Source organism: Patiria miniata, unplaced genomic scaffold (assembly GCF_015706575.1).
Source record: "Patiria miniata isolate m_02_andy unplaced genomic scaffold, ASM1570657v1 HiC_scaffold_7, whole genome shotgun sequence".
Classification (NCBI taxonomy): Eukaryota; Metazoa; Echinodermata; class Asteroidea; order Valvatida; family Asterinidae; genus Patiria; species Patiria miniata.
The window spans coordinates 25,638,386-25,664,593 of record NW_024037074.1 but is presented as its reverse complement, the minus strand read 5'-3'; the positions used below and the strand labels follow the sequence as shown (position 1 = coordinate 25,664,593).

At 40.5% G+C, this 26,208-nt stretch overlaps 1 protein-coding gene across 1 annotated transcript in view; it reads right to left on the bottom strand.

Annotated features, from left to right (window-relative positions):
• Window positions 1-428: 428 nt before the first annotated feature.
• The window catches only part of LOC119745443 (cytosolic carboxypeptidase 1-like), a 41,462-nt gene continuing 15,682 nt past the window's right edge, over window positions 429-26,208 (bottom strand). The window contains exons 11-23 of the mRNA XM_038221792.1: window positions 24,604-24,680; window positions 14,754-14,861; window positions 13,322-14,178; window positions 12,170-12,328; window positions 10,763-10,989; window positions 9,433-9,665; window positions 8,193-8,349; window positions 7,011-7,191; window positions 6,122-6,251; window positions 5,675-5,806; window positions 4,070-4,246; window positions 2,936-3,132; window positions 429-1,615 (exon numbers count right to left, since the gene is read on the bottom strand). Of these exons, the coding sequence (XP_038077720.1) occupies window positions 1,375-1,615; window positions 2,936-3,132; window positions 4,070-4,246; window positions 5,675-5,806; window positions 6,122-6,251; window positions 7,011-7,191; window positions 8,193-8,349; window positions 9,433-9,665; window positions 10,763-10,989; window positions 12,170-12,328; window positions 13,322-14,178; window positions 14,754-14,861; window positions 24,604-24,680 (2,876 nt within the window). The 3' untranslated portion in view covers window positions 429-1,374. The remainder of the gene's footprint in view (window positions 1,616-2,935; window positions 3,133-4,069; window positions 4,247-5,674; window positions 5,807-6,121; window positions 6,252-7,010; window positions 7,192-8,192; window positions 8,350-9,432; window positions 9,666-10,762; window positions 10,990-12,169; window positions 12,329-13,321; window positions 14,179-14,753; window positions 14,862-24,603; window positions 24,681-26,208) is intronic.

Genomic DNA, 26,208 nt, shown 5'->3' with positions numbered 1-26,208 from the left:
GTAAATCGTGACGTAATAAACAGGACTCCTGATGCAGAGTAGCATAAACGAGTCCTGTTTATTACGTCACGATTTACTGTGTTTTGTTTGCTGCCCGCAACGACGACTTTTACACAAATTGCACGTTCGGGTCGAAACAGGACCTGAAAAATAGCTCTCAAAAGTACCCTTTGTACTCATTTCATGACAGAAACAATAGTCGTTTTTATTTCATCACACCTTAGGCTACATATACCCCCAAAATGACGGAAATGTCTTCGAGCATTCCACAACCTCTTAAAGAACGCATGCGGCATGTGGCACGCGTGCAGGCATGGCACCACTGCTGAAGTGGCTCCTAGTTTTGTTCAGCAAATTACACTACACACTTTCTTAAATCACCTTCAATGACTATTTTCTTCCGAATGATACCATTTCAGGTGGAATAATTTCACAGGGTATTTGGTACCACTCCTATCTTCACTTTGAGCAAAGATTTTTTTGTTAAATCGGTACGAACGGGTAGTTGCAAATGTTGCTAAGTGCCTTTGAATACATTTTACAGACAAGAGTGGCAAACAATGCAAATGGGTTGGTAGTAAAAGAGGCTGCAATGAAAAGCTCTGGCCCACTTGAACGAGCTGAATGAGCTCTTCTGTGAACCGCTCAGTTACCATCACACTAACTCCATGAGGGTCCTAGCTTTGTAAGGCAACCTCACTTTTGTTCCTATGGGCTCCGTGCGCCAACAAAAGAGGGCGCCCATTTACCTAGCAATGACGTCCCATGGGCGGGACACATACATTTCGCAGGTTGACGCGCGCACCGTTCCTTGTGTGTGACGCACGTAAACCAGGGGATTTATACTTTGTACACGCTGTGGCCGCGCTTCGCGGCAAAATATTGTAGTCAGGCAAGATGGCGTCGTTCAGTCACCCCCAACTGTACTTTCCTTGCTGGTGAGGGGGTACTTGTGAACGGAGCGGATAGTGCAAATCGGTGGGAAGAAGAATTCAGGCTCCATTGGAATCTTTGCATGTCAAATCATCGTGCCTCTCGAGGTCAATCTCACAAATTTTCTTTAAATTTCTTAACTTGTGTGGTCATATGAGGAAACTCCAAAACCTATAGTTTAAGATAAACACTCTGTCCAACTTTAAATACTAGAGGTACAGACAGAAGTTACGGACAGCGAAAGTTAAAAAAACCTTAAACAATGTAACTCATAAACAATACTACTCAAAACCTTCAAATTTTGGATTCGGAGTTTACTCTTATGAGCAGACAATTTCAGGAACTTTAAAATTTAAACATCTTAAGATTGCCCTTGGGAGCAGTGATGAGTTGGACCTGGACCCTGATATCAACTGTCGACTATCCCATTCACAGGCAACCCTAGTCCCCCAGCTCCGTCCCGCCGACCTCTGGCGAAATGTCTTCAGTCCCCTCATCGCTGTTCTTTTCGCACGCTCCGTTGTCGCTTCCCTCCGACACATAATTCTCTTCGTCATCCTCTTCATCTTCGCCCGATTCCAAGTCATTGCTAGGACGTTTCCTCCTAGTGCATTGCTGGCCGGCGGACAGTTCCTTGAGACGGACAGAGGCTTGAAGCAAGGCATCCACGTCTTCCCCGGGGCTGACACACACAAAAAACATTGAAAAAATATTGTGAAAAAATATTGAAATTTGAAAACAGAGACCACAACCACATTCCATGCAGCAAAAACTAATAATAATAATAATAATTAGTTCTTATATAGCGCATTACATACGAAATCTCAATGCGCTTTACAAAGAAATTACTTCAATACTTCTAAAAAGTTCAATACTTCTAAAAACTGCTCAGGATATGTATGTGCTATACATTAACCAGCTGACAACCAGTCACAGGCAATGGAAATCATATGGAATCTTGGCTGGTAACCTGGGGGGGGGGGGGCTTGGCAAATTTCTGTGCTTGGTACTAACTGGATGCTAGCCAAACATTGAGCTAACGGGGTTTGAACCAAGTTTCTTGCCATGTCAATTTGATTATAATAGTCCATGTGTTATTAGGATACCTAATTTGCTCTTTTCACACTCTGCACTTAAGCATGCACAGCCTCGATCTGGCAACTTTACACAATAAAAATAGCCGGTTCAGTGATCTGAACCCCGACACGGGAATCACTGAAGCGGCTATATTGAGGCTGTGTATGCCCATGGCGGAAGTATGAAAAGAGCGAATTGCAGACTTGTATGACTCGTGACTCAGACTCGAGGCCCATTTTCCTTGACTCGGACTTGGACTCGAGTCACTATACAAATGACTTGGAGTCGGACTCGGACTCGACCCTGTGGACTTAGACTTGGACTCAGACTCGACCTGTGTGACTCGAGACCAAAATTACCACAAATCACTTATTTTTTTTAACAATATAATTACAAATTATTTTGTAGACGATCCTCACCTGAGCAGGTAATACAGTCTGTGCGGTGCAGAAGAAATGCATCTACGTACTGTACATACACAACGCGTGCGTCTTGCTTGTTTCCGATATATTGATTTGGGAAATCAATGTATAGAAATATGCACCCCAGCGTCCAATCTTGATATTGCGTAAATGCAAACGTGATAGTGTTCGGTGCCAGATTACCCTTTCCAGAACCTGTGCCTTGCCTTATTTGAGATGGTATGCATGTATTTCCAGTCATAAATTAGAGAAAAGCTGTGAAAAATTGAAACATTTACACTGTGAGGTTTTAGCAGTACCTCAACATTTATTTCCAGTACATGTATATATTAAAGGTGACTTGTGACTCGGACTCGATCTTTGTGACTCGGACTCGACTTTTGTCACTCGGGACTCGGACTCAGGAGAGGTGACTGGGACTCGATGTTTGGTGACTCAAGTACAAGTCTGACTAATTGGCAATAATAAATGACTCAGCCATACAAGGTAGAGTTTAACCTTACCTTCCGTAATCATCTTCATCCTTCGTAACTGCCAAATTCACTGATCCAGGGAAGATCCTTGTTGATGAAAGCGAAGTCTGGGAGGGTGATTTGTCAGACAACAGTCTTTCGGAGGACCGCCGTGTAATGAGGCGAAGGAGCCCTTCACAGAACTTCTGGCCCATCTCTTCTAGCATGGCCGTGGTGATTTGGAAGCCCTGGATAATGGCGGGAATGTAAAGTAATCTCCATGATATAACAGGAGAGGGGGCGGTGCTGGTACTGTCCCTGGTCATAACAGTTTGTTCTCTCCATGGAGCACAGGGAGAGGTTCTGGGCATAGTTCTAACACTCACCTTGTACTGCCTCAAGTCACTCACACAGTGCATATTCTCCATGGTATACAGGGAGAGGGGGCGGGGTCCAATTTCAAGGCACTGCTTTACAGTGAGCAAAATAGTTCTACCTACTATAGACCTTTCTGTTGTTTGTAAACAGTGAGCGGGTTGAAATTAAACCGTGGTTGGCAATGGATTTTGCCCAAAATTGCATATTAACACCCTCATTATGTCGGAAGAGATATGTTTATGAAGTCTTTGGCTGCCTTTCTGGATTATTTTGTATGCTCAGCAATCCAATGATATGGTTCAAAACATCAATAACTAGTCTTTATTGCCATGTTGACCTTCCATAATTTGCAAAAAAACCTTTGGTTGGCAAAAGTGCCCTCCAAGGTTTGGCAAAGAAAGGTCTACAGCAGAAAATTGTTCTAACTTAAAAGCACTATTTGACAGCGTGGATGTGCTTATGGTTGCAACAACATGCATTCATCTATGGTTAACGTCACAAACTTACGCACCTTTTTACAGTGATGATAATGTGCCGTTTGTTTTGTTTTTGCTTGTGGTTTCTGTGAAATAGACTCTGTTGGCATAAAATATTGTGCTTAGCATTGCCAGGAAATCACGCACAATTTACACACATTATACAGTTCCTAGTCACGTCAACGGTGCATACTCTCTATGGTATACAGGCAGAGGGATGGGGAGAAGAACTCACATCTTGTACTGTCCCTGACCCAAGATCCTCACTCAAATTATGTATTCTCCATGGTGTACAGGGGGAGGGGGAGGGGCATAATCCACACCTACTCACCTTGTACTGTCCCTGGTCACAGCCACAGTAGGTACTCTCCATGGTGTAACTACGCGGCACCCTTAGTTCCTTCCAAACTACCACCCTAGCTGTGGCCTCCTTGGCCTTCTCAACAACAAAGCTGCAGGAGCTGAGTGAGAACGCTGGAGCAGACTGGTTCAAGATCCGAGGAAGTGTCTGTGAGGGAAATAAATGAGATAAAAAATGTTCAGGACTGTCAGCAGTCTACTGCAAGGCATAGGGAGCCAACTAACTCTGTGCAGGAACAATAGAAGGGAATGTGTAATATATTAACAAAGGACAGTAAATGACAGTGTGTCTGCACTAATGTTGTGCATGGGGTCGGGTTGACCAGGCCAAACCCACCCGAAACATTATAGATATAAACAAAATCCGAACCGAAACCGATCTGAACTTCCTTAAGCCGACCTGACCCGACTTGACAAAAATTCCAGGTAAACCAAACGGAACCCATCTGGAAGAAAAATGTGAATATCTGGCTTGGGCAACTGTGTCCGCTTTTTGTGCCTGAACTAACCCGCGTTGCGTGATCATCGTCTTTCAGTAACTAAATCATACCGTACGGTACTCACCATGTGACCTACTGGTGGGCCTACATGTTATAGACTGTGAGTGATAGACCGCAAACCACAGTTAGTCGTACCGGGCACAGTGACTGTGCAATAAATACTGCACCATGTGAATTGCAAAACTGTTTTATTTTTTCCCGGTTTATTTCAGTTTATTTTATTTTTTTGTAACCAACCCGACCTTACCCGAAAATCGCAAATGCAAAACCAAAACCAACCCGACCTGACTGAAATGATGGACAACCTGACCCGAATCAAACCGAAGTCGGTTTCGGATCAGGTTAGTTTCAGTTTCGGGTCGGGTTTGCACTTTAGTCTTCACACACCAGCTCATGCATACACACGCATATAGCAAACTAACGTGTAACTAACTCTCATGTGAATAGCACATAAATGCTAATTAGGGAAAGAGATACACCTGTGTGCCAAAAGTGGCAGTCAAGGGTACTTCAATGTCTACATTCCGTGTCACTTCTGCCGTTGAGGAAGCACTTGTGTAGGATTCCATAGGACGGCTTTGTTCCCGTCAAAGTCAAAATGAAGCTCTCACATTTCAAGCAAGCTCGATTGGAAATATCTCGGAAGCTGCAGGCCAACGAATTCGTGTTCATGCATGAGTCACGTGATTGTGCCATGTAATTTCTGGAAGGAGTTTTGTTTTGAGTAAAAAAAACCTTTTTGTCCCCAGTGACCCCATGATGACCTTTGACCCCAGTTTCGTCACGGTGACATGTTGGGGCTGGGCTACTGATAATTTGGATAAAGTTTGGTTGAAATCGGTCAAAACATGTAGGAGCAATAGACAATGTCAACGTTTGTTACTAACTAACTAACACACTAACGGAGAGACATGATGATTTGTTGAGCTGCCATCCAGCAGCTAAAAAAGTTGACAATATCAACAGCAACACATACAAGCAACATAAAATAGTACAGAACACATAATGTATTAGCTTAACCAAGTCACTTTTTTGAAAAGAAATTTAAACGGGAAATCCCCCGATGACATTTGTACCTTGTAGCTGGTGTCCTCTTGCTTATTGCCATTAATGGCAGCCACATCATCAGCCAGTTGGGATTGGGCCTCACTGCAGCCGTACATGAAGACGTTTTTCCTCCGGGAGTGACCGTGGAAATCACAAAACACCTATGACGATCAAGAAGTTGTGGCTAAGATATCGACAATTTCTTCTTCCAGTGTTTCGGTAAGACCAAACTTTCTCAGGCAGACCTGCAACCCACAATCATCTACTGACTCATGCAGATATTTAAACTATTTAACAATTGAAATTGCCAGGGTTTTCACAGAGTACAAATGTGCCCAACCAATGCTTTCAGACATTTATATCAAAGAATTCAATCTTTGGAATAAAATATGTAAATCCCTTTTTAGTTTCTTAAAAACTGTATTTTTGATTCTTTTTGTTGTTGTTGTAAAGATGTTAAGACGAGAAGTACTAACCAGAGGGCTTCTGCTGCACATGGCAAGGTATTGCAGAAGGCCTTTTGTGTGATAAATAGTTGGGTGGAGATCAGGGTTTGGGCTGTCCCATCGACGATTGAGATCTTCTCCTGTCAGAGAGCAACGATGACTGAAAAGAAACAAAATTAAAGTAAAAACAACACAATCTGAAAGTATTGGGACTTCCAAAAAAATCATGTGAAGTATAAAGATATTCCTACGGAGAATTTCAAATTCGTCTATGGTTTTGGAGACACAATTCAAAATTAAGCAAGTTAACCAGCTAAGCTGAAAAAATCAAGCAAGAACTTATCACAAGCAACAAACACCACATGACATTTTTATCTGGTAACCCATTTTTGTAATAACCAAAACCCTAACCCTGTAGCTGTGGTTATGGTATGTGCCTTGCACATGCAGTACTAAAAATCTCCTTATATGGAAATTGCCAAGTGTGTGGCGCATAATGCGTGATGTGGTGCAGAACGCAAGGGTGCCAGAAAAAAAGTGTTTAAAACCGGTTGGTGTTTTATCAACCATTTACAACCACTACCGTGACGGGCTATGAACAAATAGGAATGGGTAAACTGTCTTAGGTATTTATGAATAAAATTTAATAACATTCATAATGTTGTAATCATGGGCATAGCAAGGGGGGGGGGGGGGGAGGGAGAAGGGGAAAAAGAAAGAAAGAAAAAGAGGCGCAGTGTCATATTGCTGTTAATTTAATGGGTTGGGGGGGGGGGGGGGTGGGAGGGCAAACGTCCCTGCCCACCCTTGAAAAATGATAAATCAAGAAAAAGTACAGGGATTTCAGGGGGGAGAAAATGTGCTTTGCCCCCCCCCCCCCCAAATTCCTGGCGACGCCGATGGTTGCAATCAAGCTCACCTTCCGTTGATAACACCATCCGGATTCAACATGGGAATGATCTTGAAGATGTAGGTATCTCTGAGCAGCTGGGCGGTGGGATGTGAGCTCAGCAGGTACTTCAAGACGCCCTTCATGACCCAAGAGCTGTTACTCTCACCAGGATGGACACGGGAGGACAACAGGATGTAGGGTCGCAATCCTGGTGAAAGAAGTTGAGCTTATAATGTATTTTGGCCTATTGCCCTGAATCGGATGTTGGTTGTTTTTTATTTCATTTTATACCATTTTTAACTTTGTCATAGTATTTCAAACTACAGGGTGTCCTAAACAAGTTGTGCAAGCAGATATCCTTTAATTTCTCAAAAACTACTTAACATGAGTATTTCATCTTGAAGGAGAATATTAATTATACCCTTGTGTATATTCAGTAAAAATGCCATGGAAATCCGTTCATGCAAACTAAAGATCTAACAGATTGTAAAAGGCTATGGGTTTTTCACCCATTCCAATAGGATGGGATTTACACAGTTAACTTAATTTACATCAGAGTGAAAAGACCCATGACAATCTGATGGACTGATATCACTAACTGTGTAAATCCCATTCGAATGGGTGAAAAACCCATAGCCTTTTACAATATGTTAGATCTCTGGTTTGCATGAATGGATTTCCATGGCATTTTCACTGATTATACACAAGAGTTTAATTAATATGCTCCATCAGGATGAAATACTCATGTTTAAAAAACTCCGGTGCTCGTCGTGCACGCATTAGACGTGCGTGCGTGGCCCCTGGATACAATTTTCTGCAGCCCCTTGTTTGTCTATGGAGTAAAAAGAATGCTACGTCCGTCGCACAAATACGTAACATGTTTACTCTTTTGATGAAAATACGTGACTCGAGTCACGAGTCACAAGCTCAAGTCCGAGTCATCATAGTCGAGTCCGAGTCAAAGTCATTTTCCAATGTGACTCGAGCCGAGTCCGAGTCATGAAAAATGTGACTTGAGTCCGACTCGAATCCGAGTCCTGGACTCGAGTCCTACAACACTGGAAAAAGGGGACGTAACATTTTAATTACAACTGACGCAAGTATGTAAATTTCTTGTCAAAAAGTTAGTAGAAAGCATTGTTTATATAAATTCTGCTGTTGAATAGGAGATTCAAGAAATAAATCATCAAAATAGGACTGATAACTTACTAAATTGAGTCACTCCTTCCTTGTCCAGAGTTGACGGGTTGCTAGTAATGGTCAGCAGGGGGCATGAGTTGCCACCCAGGGTATCACATAATGACTGATTGCGATAGTAAATATTGCTCCATTCGCCTAGGCTGGCCTCAAGCTTCAGAAGATGCACCTAGAACACATGGAGTACAAGTAGGTTAGACTGATAACCAGGAAAAACTAGATGAAAAAGTTTGTTATTGGATTTGGCCTTCAGAGCTGTGATTTGAACTAATACCTATACCAAAAGTAAGAGCCATTCTTGAGGTCATACATGTACCGCACATTAATAAAAGCAGCTTGTACAAGTGCTCTCATTGTTACCCAAAAGATAGTATACAACATTTGCTTTGCTGTAATTTTCAGACATGCATGGATTTGGGTTTTTTTGACGAATATTTGTTGACAAATATTGTTACACTGACTTGTTTAAAGTTTTGCGTTCATAGGAGCTGGAAAAACCAAGACAAAAAAGGTTGTTCTTGTAGTCTGGTTTCATGACCCTACTTCCGAAGAAACGGAGCACTTTATAGATGTCGGGGAACTGTCAGGTCAGGGAACCAGACTAGCTGGCTTGCACTTGTTCACGGATGTGTAACTGATTGCAAACAAAATGTGGACTGACTAAATTTGGTAAATTGGGGGCAGTATTTGAAGAAAGCCAGTTTTTTCCAACGATGGTCGGCCAACCATTGTTGGAAATTGCAAAAATTACAAAAAGTCCACTTTTCTTGAAAATGACAGCACACCAGGTGCCATGATTTCACAGGATGCTTCAGACTATTATCACTCCACTCAAGTAAGGTATTTCATAATAATCTGGTAGTTTTGTTTTTAATGTTTGCAAATGTTGTATGGTACCTTTAAACAATAGTGTTACCAAGGAGAATGCACACCTCAAGTTTAAGAAGTGTGTGACTTTCACATAAGTGATATTCAGACATCTCTACACAACATCAAAAAGAGCAAGGAAAAATGGAAAAATCTGGTGTTGTGCTGCGCCTGGCAGGGTTAGGGTTAATTAACAAAGATATTGACAAATTGGGAAAAGCCACCAACATAGGGCTGGATAAGCTCAGTTGGTAGAGCACCAGAACGGCAATCTGGAGATCGCAGGTTCAAACCCCGCTCCAGCCAATTTCTTTGCTCAACTTTATAATTTTTATTTTTTACTCTGAAATAATCTTACAATAAAAAGTACAGATATTCTCATTACCTTCATCATTGTATACGTGAACGGGTAATGATAGGCCAAGTAGCAGATGTCGTTCGTGTACTGGAAGATTAGCGTGAAGGCAAACGTGTAATAACTCTTGCCCTTCTGTCCCCCCGTGGCTAGGGAGCTACGGGCAAAGTTGTTCTTGTAGTAGCAGATGTCGATGCCTGCTCGCACCCAGTGAGGGCGCCCTTCCATGGCCTCTCGTACTGAATACAGGACTGGTTGCATACCTTTGGGGAGGTTGAAGACGGGGGAAAAAGGCATCAAATTTGTTAGAAAATATGGTATCATTAGCGGCCGCTTTATAAAACAAGTCAGGTGTGTTTACAAACACAAATGCCCCGCAACCGTGACTGTTCCCATGACATAACACCACTCATTTTAACATCAACTTACATGTACCTTGGTCACATGGAACGTTTATTGACAGCATTAGTGTTTTCTGTAGGTTTTATATGAATTAATACCTATGATCTCAGAATAAATACAAGATTTCTATTGTTTTAGCCACTGTGACCTTGACCCTTGACCTTTCGACCCCCAATGCAATAGGCTTCTTCGGATTACCAAGAACAATCCACAAACCAAATTTGAAGTTCACATGTAAAGTATTTCTCAAGTTATCATGCTGACAAAATTTCTTTTGTTTTAGCCACTGTGACCTTGACCCTTGACCTTTCAACCCCAAATGCAATAGGCTTCTTAGGATTGCCAAGGACAATCCACAAACCAAATTTGAAGTTCGCATGTAAAGTATTTCTCAAGTTATCGCGCAGACAAAATTTCTATTGTTTTAGCCACTGTGACCTTGATCCTTGACCTTTCGGCCCCAAATGCAATAGGCCTCTTACGATTGCCAAGGACAATCCACAAACCAAATTTGAAGTTCACATGTAAAGTATTTCTCAAGTTATCGCGCTGACAAAATTTCTTTTGTTTTAGCCACTGTGACCTTGACCTAGATGCTCTGTTGTGCGATCTGAGGCAACTGCTGACCATTTAAACCAATCTCTTTTAGCAAAAGATAGTGCTGTACGCAGTGGCTGCCTATTTTTGCGACGTCAATTGAAGAAAAAAAATTGGGTTCCTTTTTGGGGGGGGGGGGGGAGACCAATGGCCCTCGTCGCCACCCCCCCCCCCCCCCTCGATCCGCCGTTGCAACTGCTGAGCTAATCTCAAATTGTACATGTAGGTGCTACTTGACATCAGCCACACAAGTAACTTCAATTCATTGATTTGAACAGGAAGTTAGCATAAATCGATTTCAGGGGGGTTTTCCACCTTAAGTTTTGACAAGTCCAAAATGAAAGAAAACAAGGTTTAGTACCATAGTTAAACTGGCTGTTGGTTTTCTCGCAGTTGATGACATTGAGCCGGTACTGCACGTCCGCCCTCATGCTGGATACCTCAAAGTAGAACCACTGGTGGTGGTGATTGCTGTTTATGTCCGAGTTCAATAGCAGGTCGTACTCGTACTGCCGGACCTGAATGGCCTTCCTCAGGTTGCCACACTCAAACTGGGAGTCAAAGGTCAAAGTTGACTCCTCCAGGGAACTTGAAGAGAGTGGATGGGGGAAACAAAGGATGACAAATTACATCTTTGCAGTGACAAATGTTAAAACCCTCCCTCTCTCAGTGATGATGTGTAGTGAGCAACCTTATGGATCAAAATCTATCAGGTTACAATTTTGAACAGGTCTGTAAACTGGCCTCATATTGGTACCAGTATAATTGACAGGTTAAAATGGCTGCTACACAACCTGTATCAGTATTAATGGTCAACCAATCTATCAAACCACTTTAAACAGGCTTTGGCTGTTACAGTGGAACATCGATATACCGAACACCGCTATACCGAACATTCAGCTATACCGAATATCGTCCTTGGCTCTTTATTTTTGTGTACAAAATGCATCGAACATTGCTGTTGAAAAATGTCAACAGAAGAGCGAAAAGTGGCTATTATTTTCCCAAAGAATAGAAGAGGAAAGCAACCCATTGCTGTAGGTACAGGTAGTAAGCTCACAATCTGTGTAATTACATTATTCAATAGTGGGCACGTGTTCAAAGTCATCTTTCAATAGCTAAAAGTACCATGGCCTGCAGGGTGAAGTTCTGAAGGGCGCTATTTATTGAAAAATGAGTACCGGAACACCGGCACCGGCAGATCATTTGGTATCGCTATACCAAACGATCGCTATTACGAACAATTTCTGTGGATCCCGCGATGTTCGTTATAGCAGCGTTCTACTGTATATGTTGTAATCCATAGGGATTTCTGGTAGTTGGTGACCAGCCTGTACAAAAGCTACCGAGGGAGGTAGGGTTAGGTTTTTTGATAGTTAGTGACAGTTACAAGTATAGGAGGGTTAATAAAGGAGGGTTTTAATTAGAGAAGTGAGAATAAAGGTATGCAAGGTTCGAGGAAAGACAATATTGAAGCTGCAACTGAGTCTGGTTGGCAATGTTCTACTTTCTCTTGCTTTCTACCCTTCAACCCTGGTTATGTCATCAAGTAGGGCTGTCATCTCCACCTTCTGATTATTAAACAATCCCAGAACAAAGACACTGCACAAGCGGGTGATCACTTTAGATAGATAGATAGTTCACTTGGTGCAGGGCTACTAAGGATTCTAGAAGTCATCAACTCAAATCCCACTTTGGTCAATTTTACTTTGTTCATGCAATAATTAATTTCCTACTACCGGTACGATTACATGAAGTGTTTGCATACCTATTGCGTCTGGCCGAGGAATCAGATGACAGTTCGGAGCTGCTGGTTGCCTCTGACCCTGAACCCCTCGTCCTGACCTCGGTGTCCAAGTCAAAGACCACCCTGTCTATGACTTTGTCTGGATGGATTACTCGGTCAATGTCCTCAAATATCATGGCTCTGTGGAAAGACATTACGATGCAAAATGATTCTCAAATGGAGTTTTGGAGTCTAGGGATCAAACAACTATTAGAACAGTTCACGTCTGATGAGGTGCATACACGCAAAGGCTTTGCGGTTTTTGGAACGGATGACGGATAAACATGCGAGGCCATTAATATCTGAACCCGTCTGGCATCAAGGTTCAATGACAAAATAATCCCGGTGCGAACTGGTTGAAGAACAGGACTAAGAAATTTAGAAATTAAATTAAACATTTTCAAAGAAATCACAAAGGGAAACTTACTCAGTATATTTGTAATTAAAAGCCATATTCCCTCCGAGTGGTCTCTGAGTGATTCCTGTTTGTTATTTCCCGGGTTTGCAACATTGAATGCATCGTGACTTTGGGCGTAGTCCCTGGCTACATGGCATATCAGGTTTATGGCTTCTAACTAGCCCCCCTTGAACAAAGATATTGACTAAATTGGGAGCCACCAACATAGGGCTGGATAGCTCAGTTGGTAGGGCACTGGAACGGTTATCCGGAGGTCGCAGGTTCAGACTCTGCTCCAGTCAATTTCTTTGTTCAAACTTAAAATTATATAGGTCAAAGACGGCCATCTCTGTAGGAGAACTGCAACTGTATATTTTACACAATCAAGCACGCATTACGCAGTGTTGAAAATGTTCCAAACACGCACGCTTGTTGCTCGAAGTGTGTTCGAAATACGGCGCAGCCGATGCGCGTTATGCAACTTGACGCTCAAAATGCTGATGCACGTGGCTGGTCTGTAGGAAATGACGTCATTTGAGAGAGACCTATCAGAGATAGTTTATACTTTAGTTTCGAAAAAAAATTCAGCATGCACTAAATGCACAAAAACAGAGAAAACTATGGTAATAAATAAAAGAAAATCAATGCTGAAGGAAGACACTTCAGTAACATTTTCAAAGGAGTGACTGATGACAAATCTGAAGATGTGCATGACAAGTTGTACGCAGCTATCTCACCTTTGTACACCAGGAGATTTCTCGAAGAACAACTCTGGAGATGCCGGGCTTTTGTGGCCGCGCAACTCCGGCTGTGCTATTCTCCGGAATGGCAACACCCTCTTGGTTTTGCACATCAGATCTGCGTACAGTTCTGAGCTGTAGTCGTCCAGGCTGATTGAGTCAGACTCTGGCGAGACACAGTGCTGGGGCTGAGATTCTGGCGTTCGGAGCGTCATGCGAGATATGGTCATGGAAGCCCTGAGGGTATCTTGCTGTGTTTCTTCCAGCTCAGGATCTAACTTCCACTTACTGCTCTGCCTGGATCCGGGACGGGAGGTATGATCGGAAGCCGTCTGCTTCAGACTTGTTAAGGACCTGGAGAGCTTGCGTAGTTTGGGCGGGGAGCGTAGGTTATACCTGTTGGATGAGGTAGCTTGCTTGGGTGAGCGATTGGGATTGCCGACAGTGAAGGAAGCACGACCACCCTTGATTGTCATGTCGATGCCGTTGCTGCTGTCGGCAGCCACCGACTTACATAAGGTTCTGGAGTGTTTCGGTTCAGGCTGGGTATCTAGGAGAGATGGATCAAGCCGTATCCCACTGACATTGACAGCCAGGGTCTGTATGGGCTGCGGCTCATCCAGCGGCTGGCCGGTGCTGCTGTTGACCAGGCTGCTCATGCGGGACAGGTTGGGCAAGCTCAGCCGATTCTCTCGGAGCTGCTTGCTAGGTCGGGTGCGGCTCACGAGGAGAGAAGAGGAATGAGTCCTGTGAGGGTGGGCGTTGGTGGAGGAACTTGATGATCCGGCAGTCGGGATGAGAATAGGCTGGCAATCTCCTGTCTCCTGATCTGAGTCACTTTCCTCCTGCAAAAACTGATAGATTTTTTTCCAGAATCAAATCAAAATTATTTGAACTGACACCTGTTAAACTTATATCAGAGATCAAGAGATACGTCACTTATAATTTCTCAAGATCTAGAATGCTCTGCTGAATTTGGTAAACCCCCTTTTTTTGAGAGCACCGCATGTTCCCACCTGGATACAGCTAGGTTCCCCACATGTAACCTACTGGAATAGGATGTTCTTGCTTAGGTCTGCGTGCACATATTCCAATGCATTCTCTTTTCATAGATATACCTACATGCAGCGTTAAAAAATTGACCATTAGGAAAAAAAACATCAGTTCACCATAGGCTAAAAATCCAGTAGATAATTCCCAAGTTATCCAGGTTTTTGACATAGCCTTTATTCTGAAATGCACTTAAAATTCACAAAAGAACAAAAGAATCAAGACTTTGGTAGAAGTGAAAATAAGTACTCGAACACCTCATGAAAATGTCCTTGCTCCTTTGTTGATGTCAACTTTTTTTTTTTTTTTGTATTTGGAAAGACGAGATTTGAGGCTGGCAGAGACAGCTACGTGTAGGTGATAGTTTCCTAGACCATACCTCTTCATAATCTGTGAGTTCTCTGAAGAAGTGTTCGTACATCGCTAGGTCCTCCGGCAATCGTTTCGGAACTTCAGATTGCTTGTCAGACTCAGTACCGTCTTGCTCCTGTTCGAATAAACATAAGACAGATCACGATCTTGGAAATGTCAAAAGAGTGGCTAGAGATCTCAAGAATAGAGATCGCCAGAAGGGTTCTAAATTATGCAAAGGTAAAGCCAGATAACAATAAGATTTGGCTTATTGAAAGACTTTTTTTGACAAATCAAAATAATAAAAACCAAAAATGCAATAAATAAAACAGAATATTAATGACGAGGACCTGTGTGTACAAAATTAAGTTACCTTCGTTTTCCCCTAAAATATCTATTTATGATCCCATGTACATAACATGTATGGTGTACTACTAAATAAATTAAATTTCCAAACCATTGCTACATACACTTTTGAAATGGTTTGACTATGCGGTGAGAAATTTTGTGAAAAGAATCATCTTATAAAGGGGGGAAAAAAAAAATCAGTTTTTATTAAAGTTTTTTTTTTTTTTTTTTTTTAATTTGTCAATAGACAAACTGAATGCACACTTTTTAAAAACTTTTAATAAGGGAATAAATGTGTGCTTGGCCCGTTTTAAGCACTATGTTTAAGACCGGCTGCAGTCTGGATGCTGATAATTACCCGAGCTGAATCCCATTCATACCTTTTCGGTCAAACAAAATCAAAACTCCAAAAGGCAAAACAAGTCAAAAATTATAAATTTCCAACGATTTTGTTCAACAAATTTACTTCATGTTTTCTAGACACCCCTCTAGCTATATTATGGTATGTCCCTCTTGCAAGGACGTCGTAAACAACTCCTTATATGAAGATTGGTGTGTGTGTTGCACGTACTGCTCAAGTGGCGCAGAACGCAGCTGTGCCGGTGTATTGTGAATTTAGGACTTTGAAATACTGACTCACACCAGTGGCATTGCACATGTCTATGTTAGGACTGTGAACGTTCAACCAATAAAAGGGTACAAGCACCGGAGTCCAAATTTCATGTGACACTGGAAAAGTATTCAAGACCAGCCAGCCATGTCTTTATCAACCATTTAAAACTGGCCACATGACAGGCTCTCAACCAATAGGAATGGGTAAACTGTCTTAGGTATTTATGAATATTGGATTAAAAGAAAATAGAGCTTTCCAAAAAAAAATGTTCTTCAGAAACAATCCCTCCAAGCTTTGTGGATGGCTTCCTTTTCTTGGCCTTCAGAGAAAGCTTCATTGTAAGCCTACATAACTGCCACTAAAACCCAATTCTGTAAAGCTGCTTAGTGCAAGCTGATTTGTGGGGCTACGCACAAAATGACCTCCAAATTTTATACAATAAGAGGAACAAAAATCACAAGAGTTTTAGCCTTAAACAATTAGATCAAAATCAACACTTCAAAATCTACTCTCAAATTAATTTTTGAAACTTTTAAACAGGGCAACATTCTGGACGATACAGCTGTGGATAAGAAAGACTAGTGTGCAATTAAAATTGATGTAACCAGAGCAGAAAACACCCATGGAGCACTAGAGAATATGCTGTCTATTCATACTCACACCGTGAAAAACATTTCAAAAGGTAAAAACTCTCCTTCAAGGATAGTACCTTTTCACAATTTTTTTCTCAATCCCTTGAGTGATTATCCCATTTTCAATCTCTGGACACTGCCTTCACCCCCAAGCAAAAGTGTTGGCATTTTAAATAGTCTTGGATAAAAGGGGCAACGGTGTGGGCTATTAAAAGATAGTCAGGGAATTTTTCATAGAGGTTTGAGAGAAATGGTGCAACAAAGCTGGGATGATTTATGCATTGGTTGTCTGCAGAACGTCCCGGGGCAAAATCCTTGAAGGATGCCTATCAGTAATACCAAATTACATTGTAGGCTGATCACATTTTGCTTTAAATTGTTTTGGAGAAAGAATTCTCAGAATGGAGGCATAGAATGGTTTATAAATTACACATGGAAAAACTCCAAACGCGACTTTCTTTTGGTGATATAGCCGACGAATAGCCTAACTCCTTAGTCATGTTGGTACTTGCTCTGGAGTGAAATGATACGTTTTTCATAATAGCTGCAGTGAAATTTAAAATTTAGCACTTTTTCCACTATTTTTAAAGGAAGAGTAGGCCTATCATTTGCAGCTATCCAAAAAGTGTTCTGACAAAATTATTGTTAAAAAGCTTACTTGGTTTAAACATAGTAATGGGACTAAACTCCCAGTGAAATTATTCTTTCTGGCATGTTGGCATTTAGAAGAAAACAATAAAAGAAGATCATTTCCAAAAGTGCGTCAAATACACTTTTTAGGAAATTTCCGTTAGTAGTTTGTTTTCAATTCGGCGAAGCTGTGAATGGGTGTACACAAGTGTTGACACGACACGTACACGCACGCGTGGTTGCTATAATTCGTCGGTTCAGCACGTGACATCGTGGAGCTGCAATCGGCTGAGTGAGAACATACGGTATCCTGGACGCTAATTTTGGGCGCAATTCACAACATGACTCAGCCACTTTTGAATTGAACTCGAGATCCTAGAATACTAGGAATATTTTTTTCTCTGAATTTATAGCATTCACAGAGCTAAAACTTCATCAGGTTAGTTGTTAAGCATCCTTCTTGAGATTTTGAGCACTTTTGTTGCTTCAAACGAAAGAATGTACAGTTTACAAATGATACACTCCATGTCCACCTATAAATACTGCCCTCTCCCAAAACTCATGACACAAACACCAAATTTTAACCGTGACACAAATGAAAAGATCAATAGTCAAGAGTGTTTTTGATGTAATAGCCAATTTTGAGGCATGGTTTCCACCAGATTTCTAATGTTTTGTTTTTTATTGCAATGATCGCAATTTGTTTGCCACTGTGGCACCTGGGACATTCTTGGCATTGTATTATGTAGATAAATTCAAGGCTCGGTTCTGGATATCTTCATACATTTTGTTTGTGCCCATTTGAGTGCAAGTCTGCTTCAAAACACTTCAAATCTATTATTCTGATCAGCCATTCCATGGTGACTCGCGTGACATTTGAACAAAATGTAAAGTTTTAATGCATTACTGTTGTTAACCTGGCATTTATTCAACTCAAATTAGCATGTATTTGAGTCAGGGCATTGTGAATTTATGGTTTAGTCTTTATATGATTACTTTAAAATCGCTATTTTTTCATGTATCACGGTTTCTTTGACGTGACTCGCATGACAGGATAGAAAAAGGGATTTTTGACATCCCTTGATTCAAATAGCTTTTCCTATGGATCTACCAGTGTTCTAAAAATTATTCTTACAGAACTTAGAACTTAATACCCTCACCCAATACATGCATAAGTTGTATTGTGCCAAATATCCCTTGTTGTAAGAAATGGCCTGAAGAAAATGTGACTCGCGTGACACAAATGCGTGACTCGCGTGACACAGTAGCTTTTCACTTTCACATTATAACTGTAATTTTAGTATAACGAATCAAATCATAATATTATATTAATAAAAATGATTTACCTGTGAATACCTTATGAAAGAGTGTGAAAACTGCTATTTATCCCTTTACTTTGGCAAATGTTGGGGGTGGAAATCTGGTTTAAACACAATATCCTTAACAATGACATAGAGAGAAAAAAATGTTTTGGAATTTTAGTTACGAAGTGATGTCATCAATCCACGGGTGATTATTTCAGGAAAACAGTTGTAATTCTTGGTCATGTAGAGTCACAGTTTCCTTAAATGGTAAGATCGAGCTGCAATTAATGATGCACTTGTAACGGAATGTATACAGTACAGTCGAATCTCGTTTGTACAAACTCTGTTAATACAAAATTCTGGTTATAACAAACATAAAGCCTTAGTCCCGACTGTGCATTTATGTGCACAATGAATGGGACTGATGTTCCTCTTAGTACAAAATTCTGATATAACAAACAATTTGGCTAGGTCCGAACGAGTTTGTATTAACGAGACTCGACTGTATATACATTTGTAAAAAACTGATTCAATTTCTTGTTACATAACTAATGCTTTTAAAGACTTAATTCGAATTCTATAATTTAATAGGGCCTATGGCATTGTTTCTTCGTATTACATGTAAATAAAACATTCCTGGCTTGTGACCAGGCGCGGATCCAGAGGTTTTTTTGGGGGGGTCAACCCCCCCCCCCAGCTCTGTCAAAAAAAAAAATTCTCTAACAAATTCCTGAAGAATAAGTCGAACCCCCCCCCCCCCCTCCCGCGTGACACCCCCAAAAACATTATACTGGTCTAATGTCCGCCTGTTCAAAACACGGTACACCATTCTGTAATGTGTTAATAATCGTCAAATTTGAACAGCGCCCCCGGTTGAAATTGGTACCAGCCCCCACCCCCCCCCCCCCCCCCCCCAGTTTTTTATTTTACGGAAGCGAGTGTCCAGAGAAAAAAACGTGTGTACATTTTCAAATTTTTTGGCTGATGAAACCCCCCACCCCTGCGAAAATTCCTGGATCCACCCCTGGTGACTCGCGTGACATACATCATGTGTGACTCGCGTGACATTCTTGAGATAGTTTTTTCTACAAGGAATGTAGAGCAAATAAGAATATTCATACTTTTATTGATAGACCACCACTATTTCATTTACAAATATCAAACACTAGCTGAATCCCTCTCTAGTTATTAAGTAAACTGAAAAAAAGTCCTTTTTTGTGACTCGCGTGACATATTTTTGAGGGTGTTTTCACGATGAAATAGTGGGAAAATACTGAAGACATTTCGAAAAATTTTCAATGTTTTATCAAATAGACTGGAATAGCTACCAAATGTATGCAGATAAAGCACAATCTTATGAATGAGCTTCAATTACTTCCTCAGTTTGTGATTTATACCCCTGACCCTCCGTTTCGCCCACAAAATTCATCCATGTTCAGGAGGCTGAAATTTTAATTCAAATGATTTATTTTAAAAAATCTTTTGAGATTTAGATGGTTTCAATATTCCTCTTATCAAATATAACTGACAAAAATTTATTCCTTTCACTTCAATTTTTGAGTTTGGTGATGACCCTTACATGGAATGGCTGTGATTGATGTTCTTGTTTACAGAGGTTAAACTTCACTGGTAAAAAGGGGACTCTCAGGGAATTCAAATGGTAAGAAGCAAAAATCTGCGCAGAAACAACCATAAATAGCATGATATGCCACAGACAGTTTTATCTGATGTTGTTTTTCCACTCAATTATCCACCAGACAGGTCATATCACGTGTCAGTGACCTCCTTTGTCTACATTTCCCACTTGGGTAAAGAGATCTGTCAAATTCTGCATAACAAAAGTCTGCGTTTTGGATTTAAAGGGAAAATACAACATTTGCAAACATCAAAAAACAAAACTACCAAATTATTATGAAATACCTTACTGGACTGTCAGTGAATGACAGTCTTAAGCATTCTGTAAAATCATGGTACCTGGTGTGCTGTCATTTTCAAGAAAAGTGGTATTTTTCTATCAATTTCCAACGCTGGTTGGCCGACCAGCATTGGAAAAAACTGGTTTTGTATCAATTTCCAACACTGGTCGGCCGACCAGCGTTGGAAAAAACTGGTTTTGTATCAATTTCCAACACTGGTCGGCCGACCAGCGTTGGAAAAAACTGGGGATTTTTTTCTTCAAATACCGATACTGCTCCCAATTTGCCATATTTAGTTAGTCCGCATTTTGTTTGTAACAGATTACACAACCTATGAATGGCTACAAGCCAGCTAGACTGGTTCCCTGACCTTACAATTCTCCGTCTATCATGTCTATAACATTAAGTGGGTCAAGGAACCAGTCTATACAACATGATTGTTTTTCTTGGTTTTCCAGCATCTTCATGTACGAACACAAAACTTCAAACAAGTCAGCGCAACAATATTTGCTATAAAACACTGACCCCCAATATCTATCCATTTCTAAAAATTAGGGTAAAAACAAATGTTGAATTCCCAGTAATGTTTGTTGCGTGCAATCGCCGTTCTGACTTGGGCAGGGCAAAACATTAAGTCATGAAAGCACAGGAGGCCCATGTCCACTTTGCAGTTATCAGCCCTGTGAGGATTTCGGAGCACTGGGACATGCTTCAATAGGGTTAAAGCATTTATCGTTCACTCAGCAACTATTTTTGACTATTCCTGACTCCTGTTAAAAGCTTTGGTTCTTATCTGTTGTGACTCAAGGACTCTAAGGGGCTTAGCGCCCACACAAATTCTTTTTAAGTAGAATCGTTCACACAGGATGTCAATTCAAGACTGTAAATGACCAAGCGATTGCTTTATCCAGCATCAAACGATCTGGCTTTTTTTGTTTAAAGCTATAGTCCATCATTTGCAGCCATCCGAAAAGTAACTGGCGTAATTATTGTTGAAAAACAAACTTGGTTGAAAGATAGTAAGGGAACTAAACTCCCTGTGAAATTATTCCTTCTGGGAAGCTGTCATTTTGAAGTAATCAACGAAAGAAGGCATTTCCAACGGTGATTCTTAAGAAGCACCGTAGGAAAATTTAAATTAGTAGTTCGTTTTGTTATTCAGCGCAGTGCGCACAAATTGGAACGACGCACACGCGCACGCGGTTGTTATAATTCGTCGGATCAGTGCGCTACGTCGCGTATAGCTGCAATTCAAAACAATTCAAAATATGATTCAGTAACTTTTGATTTGAAATTGAGATCTTAGAATGCTGTTTTTCTCGGAATGTACAGCTGAAGCTTAGCTGAAACTTCATCAGATTAGTTGTTCAGCATCCTTCATTAGAATTTGAACCCTTTTGTTGCTTCAAACGAACAAAATGCACAAATTACAAATGATGGACTATAGCTTTAAAAGAAATTTGACTGCTGAAATGGGGAATGACATAATGCCCGGACATTAACAACCAATCATATTTCATGTTGTTATGAGCCACGGCATGACACTCTTGGAGATTTCTCTCCATAAACAAGGAAATGACCTGGACTCATCTTCAAGAACAGTTTCACCAAAATGAATAGGACTAAATTTTAACTTGCAACCTGTCTGTATATTGATCCAAAGAAACAGCCGTTATTCATGTTCATGCATGAAAGCTTGCTTGCCCACATTCTGTTATATCTACTGGGTAGAAACATTCTGTATAAGCTTGTCAGGCTGGACTCGAACCAACCACCTCATGGTTACTATTACAGATGTCTGAACTACTTGACCAAGTACGGTTTCTGGCTAATTTCAATTGATGTTATGCTATCCTGCTATTTAAACAGTCACAGACAGTCAAAATTCACAAAGGCTAGTCACCAGCAGTCAGATCACATGTCAAGCACACACTGTGACTAGTCAAACTGGGTCAACAGACAAAGCAGGCAAGTTGTGGGCACAGCTGTTTTAAACTCACCCGGAGTCAAAGCAAACAGTGCCAGCCAGTCAATCCTGCTTTATGTGGGATGGGAATTCTTAACTGTTGAAAACAGTCACTTGTTTGATTTTGACTGAAAGGACTACTTGGCACAGAATGTACATGTACACGGTATGTTTACATAGGAGGGTTAATCTTAACCCTTCAAACTCCACGAATTTGCAGGATTTTGCTTAAGGATAGAAGTCCTTAATTAAGCAAAGAATTTCCCATTTGGTGTTATGTGTCCCTAGGGAATAAAGAATCGCCATGTCCCAAATCACAGCAGTCAACAACTGTGAAATATATCACAGCAGTCAACAACTCTAAATATATCACAGAAACATTTTTGATATTTCACACCCAAAACAAGTCTCTTTCTCCATAGAACACGTGGGTGTCAGATGTTCACATGTAACGAGCTCACCTAAATCTAGACAGGAATAGGAATAGTTGCGAGTCACAAAGGTTTAAATCATTTTTTTTCTTCAGATGTCTAGACCTCTTCCTAGACAGGAATTCTCATCTATAATCACCAGATTATGTAACCGTCCAGGTCATTAGCCCTTTAAGAGTCTCTAGGGGTTATTACAACAGAAGAAAAACAATCAAACAAACAAACAGAAATTGTCCAGGGGCTATTGCAGATGGAATTCTTCTTTTTCAAAGTAGACAGTTTTCAAATAGCTTCCAGTAACTGGCCATTTGCCAGAATCGGATCTTCTTCAGTGTATTGAAACTTGCTCTGCAATTTTCTTTATCCCCAGGGAATTTCAAGGACAGCTCACACCCCAATGATTTCTTCCCACATACATGTACTGTGAATTGGTTTTTGAGTTCATAAATACATGCCCAAGGCTATTGGGACTACTGCACCCAATTAAAGTCCCTAGTAGTCATCCTTGGAGTGCCCACGTGTCGCTAGTCGCTAAAAAATGAAAACAGCTCTCCTGTATCAAATACTAGGGACAAGCGATGGGCATAGCATGCTGTTTTATACAGAAAAACAAATATTATGACAATTTAAACAAAACCAAACAAAAGTTACTTAACCTTTCTAAGAAAACATACTTTCTGTACCGAGTTGTCCTTTCAGTCAAAATCAATCAAGTGACCGTTTTCAACAGTTAAGAGCTCCCAGCCTACATGAAGCAGGATTGACTGGCTGTGACTGTTTATGAAACTTGATACAGCTGTGCTTTGACTGTAGGTGATTGATAAACCAGCTGTGCCTACCACTTGCCGGTTTTTGTCTGTTGACTGAATTTGACTAGTCATAGTGCTTGCTTGAAATATGATCTGACTGTTGGTGACTAGCCTGTGTAAAAGGCATGGCAGGGGAAGAGGATTGATTTTTTTGACTGTCTGTGACTGTTTAGATAGCAGGAGGGTTAATGATTATGTAAAACATCAAGTGTTTTATCTTCAGTACACATCATACAGTCATAGATTTTCAAGAGTGTGTAGTACAGGAACACAAAACAGGCATACAAAAATTGTTAAAATGTCAGTATGAAAGTTTGAGAAAAAAAATTTGCAGTTGAGGGCTAGGAAATTCTACTTTACCAACCACTATAAGGAGTCATTAATTTATTACTAAACTATTCATTGTAATTTATAAACATTTCCATTCAGTCTGGGTTTTTTTTCTAATAATACAAATGCTTGAACACAAATGAACACGTGAACAACCATACTGGAATTTGTATCCTTGTGGAGTCATTTCCTTGTTCTCGTGTACTAACATTTTAGAGTTTGAAAGTGTAGTTTCAAAATGCTCCTATGTTAACCAGAATTAATTTCCTGGGCTAAATTCAAGCTTAATATCCCATGAAAATACTTAAATTTACGACAAATCAATATACCTTGGAAATTCCTAGATTTTGAGTAAAATCCATATATCTATTTCATGATAACTTTGTGGAGACGTACTCATCTATAGAAATTGCCCTGTGGAGACGTATACAATCTTTTGTTCCCTATTATTCACATGTCTCCACAGGGTACCGTGCACCAGATCCACATTTCTTGTATCACTGCTTGTGTGCATATATACACAATTACACATACATGTTTCTGCATTAGAAATTATGCAGCTCTGTACTTGTTTCCCACAAAACCTGCCCACATGTGGCCGCATGAGGGCGCTAGGCATACATAACAGAGATGCCCAACAACCTTTGGGGCAATCACTACACAGACAAATGATAAAATAAAACTGTGTACTTTTAAAAACTCACTGGTTTATTAAAGGAAATTAAAGATATATCCCCGTGCTATTTTCGAGTTTCATCCCGAATAAATAGTTTCTTTTCCTAAATTGCTATTTTTCTAGAAATACAAACGTTATTCACTTTTGAATGAGACATCAACCAGAAAAATCAGACCATGTTTAGTTATTGAATCAGTAAGATTATAAGATTATTTGCACATACCTGTTCATTGTCCTTCTGTTCATCACTGCTACTGATGTCATCATCTTGATCATCACTGTCATCAATGACATCATCACCTAGGACAAAATGGACCCAAAATACACACATTTCAAATCTATTTCCAAGTTTTCCCCAATGCTTAAATGAAACCCACATTTGAACAAAAAACAGCTCTTGTATTTTAAACCTGCTCTCCAGTTGTATTTTGCAAACAATCAACCATGTCTGTATGAGCATTACAAGCACTAATACTTGATCAGTACCAAGAAAGTTTATTCAATACATTTTTCCAAGACTGGTAACTATCCACTGCATCAACCATATATCACCACTATAGAGAAAGTTCGGGCAAGGACCATTAGTCGACTAGTGGTTGATTTGTGACATACCTTACGCCTGCGCACTAAAAGCAACGTGCGAACATCTCTAGTCAAAAACGCTGGTCAAAATGTCATCGCAAAACTTCTGGGTCCTGGCTCCCTGCTGTACATTATGAATGCGCGCTGCTATTGGTTACCAGCGATGCAACCAACCCCAGTAGATTGGTTCCAAATAGTCGACTAGCGTAGCCAACCACCGTCGACTAGACAGAATTCGGGCTAACTTTAGTCGAACTATGATTAAACATTGGCCAACCATAGTTCTTGCGCGAACTTGTCCAATGTACAAAGACAAAAGGAGTATGTGTATGTGTACACGTATACACATTCTAATCATGAACTTTGAACAATAGAGGACAGTTGTATCAATGATATCGATTGACCGAAGGTCCACTTTTGATGTGTGTGTACAAAACATATGGGAGGTCTTACAAAAAGTTAAGAGTATAAACACAAGAGGGACACACAATACTGGAATTTGTATCCTTGTGGAATCATTTCTCTGTTCTCGTATACTAAAGTGTTCGAGTTTGAAAGTGTACTTTCAAAATGCTCCTATTTAAACCAGAATTAATTTCCTCGGCTGAAATTTCGGACTTAATATCCCTTACATAAAAAGTTGATGTATTCGGTTGAGTCCAGAATGAATTAGAATGCATCGAATTTATCATTGATATGCTAATGATTGTATGGTTCGATGGTCAGAGCGGGAATTTTGAATAGGTAGTGGTATGTGATGCTAGCGGAGAAACGCGTCACTTCACGCTTGCTAGCAGCAACGCAACACACGTTATTTATTTAATTATATGCTATTGTAATGGCTAAAGTAATTCTATCTTAAAATACGTTGTTTTAAGAACCTCCCATTATCATTGCTTAGCTAGCCTGAGAGCGGTGGTCAGCATAGGTCAGGGCATACGTTTCCACTTTTTCCAAAAAGGTTTGTGGTTTTTCATATCTGGCGATCACCAAAAGCAATGGGTCGAATTCACAGTTTGTGATTAATACTTAATATGTTGATATATATCTCGATGTATATCGTGCAAAGTTATCAGTAATAATGATGTGTATTTGAGAAGTCGATGAAACAGTGTAAGCTAATTAAAAGTATTGGTTGCTGCAGCTCGCACAATCCCAAATTAATGAGTATAGTGTGTTTTGTTTGTGTATGATGATTTAAATGATAAATACTTCAATTTGCGACGGATCAACACACCTCGGAAAT